Source organism: Arachis ipaensis, chromosome B10 (assembly GCF_000816755.2).
Source record: "Arachis ipaensis cultivar K30076 chromosome B10, Araip1.1, whole genome shotgun sequence".
In the NCBI taxonomy this organism is placed as follows: domain Eukaryota; kingdom Viridiplantae; phylum Streptophyta; class Magnoliopsida; order Fabales; family Fabaceae; genus Arachis; species Arachis ipaensis.
In genome coordinates this window covers 135,110,994-135,113,330 of record NC_029794.2, presented here as the reverse complement: position 1 = coordinate 135,113,330, position 2,337 = coordinate 135,110,994, and the positions used below count along the sequence as shown (strand labels likewise).

The 2,337-nt window shown below is 38.0% G+C and overlaps 1 protein-coding gene across 1 annotated transcript in view; it reads right to left on the bottom strand.

The window, feature by feature from the left end:
- LOC107622020 (pentatricopeptide repeat-containing protein At5g13770, chloroplastic) overlaps window positions 1-1,795 on the bottom strand; it is a gene marked incomplete in the record, with an annotated part of 2,176 nt that extends 381 nt beyond the window's left edge. The window contains 1 exon segment of the mRNA XM_016323955.2: window positions 1-1,795. Coding sequence (XP_016179441.1) covers window positions 1-1,751 — 1,751 coding nt within the window.

Genomic DNA, 2,337 nt, shown 5'->3' with positions numbered 1-2,337 from the left:
AAAGCATTCCAAGCAGACTGATACAGCCTCTGATCCAATATCGTCCCTTCGGTTTTCATGTCTTGTAAGAGCTTGACCAATTCATCAACCATACTTGCCTTTGAGTACACACCAACCATTAAACCCGCTATGGCCCTATCGATTACGCCCCCATTCAATCTATACTCATTGAAAAGTTTCACACATGTATCAAACTCCCCTGCCTTACTATATGCGCCGATTACACTCGTGTAGGTCACCTTATCCGGTGCTATCTTTCTTCGCTTCATTTCCTTCCAAAGCTTCTCAAGTTGCCTCAAGTTCTTAGCCCTCCCATGCATATCTATCAAGGAATTGTAAATCCACACATTTGGTTGGCACCCTCTTTCTTTCATCTTCGCCATCAACCTCGTCGCGTCTCTCAACCTTCCAGTCCGGCCGTACATCACAATCATGCTTGAATAGGCCACAACACACTTGTCAAACCCCTTTGCCACCATTTCTTCAAACACCTTCTCTGCTTTGCTGTATTGGCCGAGGCGACAATAGGCATTTATAGCCGAAGCATAGGTGACTTGGCCTGGTTCATGGCCTTGAGAAATCAGCTCCTCAAATACTTGAACTGCAGCCGGAAAGCCCCTTCTTTTGCTGAATCCATTGACAACAGCGCATAATATGCAATCAGAAACCTTAACACCAGCATCCCTCATTTCCTCAAGAACTTCCAATGTCTTCTCAACTAAACCCTCTTCAATATACATAACCACAACCTTCAAATAGACCTCAGGATCCGTTATCACCGTCTTGCTTTTCGCCTCTCTGAGAATTTCCTCAGCAACAGAAACCTCGCGCAAACTCGCGAAAGAGTATACCAATGTGGAGTAAATTGAATACTGTAAGACCCCTTTCTTGATCATCTCTCTGAAGTAATCAAGAGCTTCAAAAGCTCTTCCAGATTTCCCTAACGAAACGCATAGAATCTCATACGCCTCACCTAAGTACCTTGCAGAATCTCTCAATTTCCTACTCTCAAACTCATGAAACAACCTAACCACTTCACCACAATCCCCTAATCTCGAGTAAGCTTCCATAACATGTAAATAACTAACAGAATCAGCAGAAACATTACTCAATTTCATTCGCCGAAAGACTAAAACAGTTCTCCTAAACATATGAATCTTATTATAACCCCTCATAGCAGAACCAAATGCTAAAGTAGCAACATCAGAATCAAATTGAAAAGCATCAAGTAAAGTCTCAGTAATCCTGAACTTCCTATGCTTAATACAAGAATAAATCAACCTAGAACAAGTATCCCTATCAGGAAGCACACGATAAATCTTAAAGTCTTCAGAAACTGAAGAAATGCAATCCCATTTCTTCAGTTTCCACAAGTACCTTACAACATGGTTAAGAGTTGTTCTCTCTGGTCTAAACTCTGCTCTCTCCTTCAACCTCTGGTAATAATCAAATGCAAGCTCCTCAGTTTTTGAATCCTCAAATAAACCACACAAGAACTCGTTCAGATTCCGGTCATCATCGGTAGCTAACAGCTTGGAATACTGTTGCGAATGAGAATCTCCATAGTTGCAATCAAGATGATGGATCAAGTTGGAAGATGCTTCTTCCAAGATTGGCGTAGGGGAAACTGAGAAATTCGCATGGATGAAGAATCTAGAAATGTTAGGGTTCGGAAGAGTGTAAAAGGAAGAACGGAATGCATGGTGAAGTGTGATTCTTGAGCACCATTCTGCAGTGCAAGAAATGGCCATGGAAACAGAAGAGGGAGTCTTCAATTGAACGTGGTTTTGGTGTTATCATATTATTATTATTATGTGGCTTTTTTATTTTATTTAATTTTATTTTAATATTATTATCTGATAGCTTTGGATATCTGAAACATGTGGATCATATTAGTCACTGAAAAAATTGACCTGTGGTGTGTGAGTTGCCAAAATAATTTCATTATTGTTATTATTGTATATTTATGTTAAAACTCTATGAAGGCCACGTTAATCACTTGTAGCCATTTACCCCAATTCTTTTTTTTTTCTTTTTTTTTTGTGGACAAATTTTTATTTTGGTTGAAACTTGAAAGTGATTCACAATGTTAAATTATTAAATTGTAAAGATAAATAGGGTTTATTTGTTTTGTTTTATGCATAGATTGATAAGTTAAAAGTTTATTCTAGCGTTGTCTTTATTCTTGTTTCATGTATAAATCATGTTCTCGAAATTTATAAATTATAACTGATTTTGCTTTTCCTTTTTCTTATGCCAAGAACTTTCACAATCTGTCGTATAGGAAGTACTTTGGATTGGTATTAGACTTAAATTCAGTTTGAATAAACAGTTTAA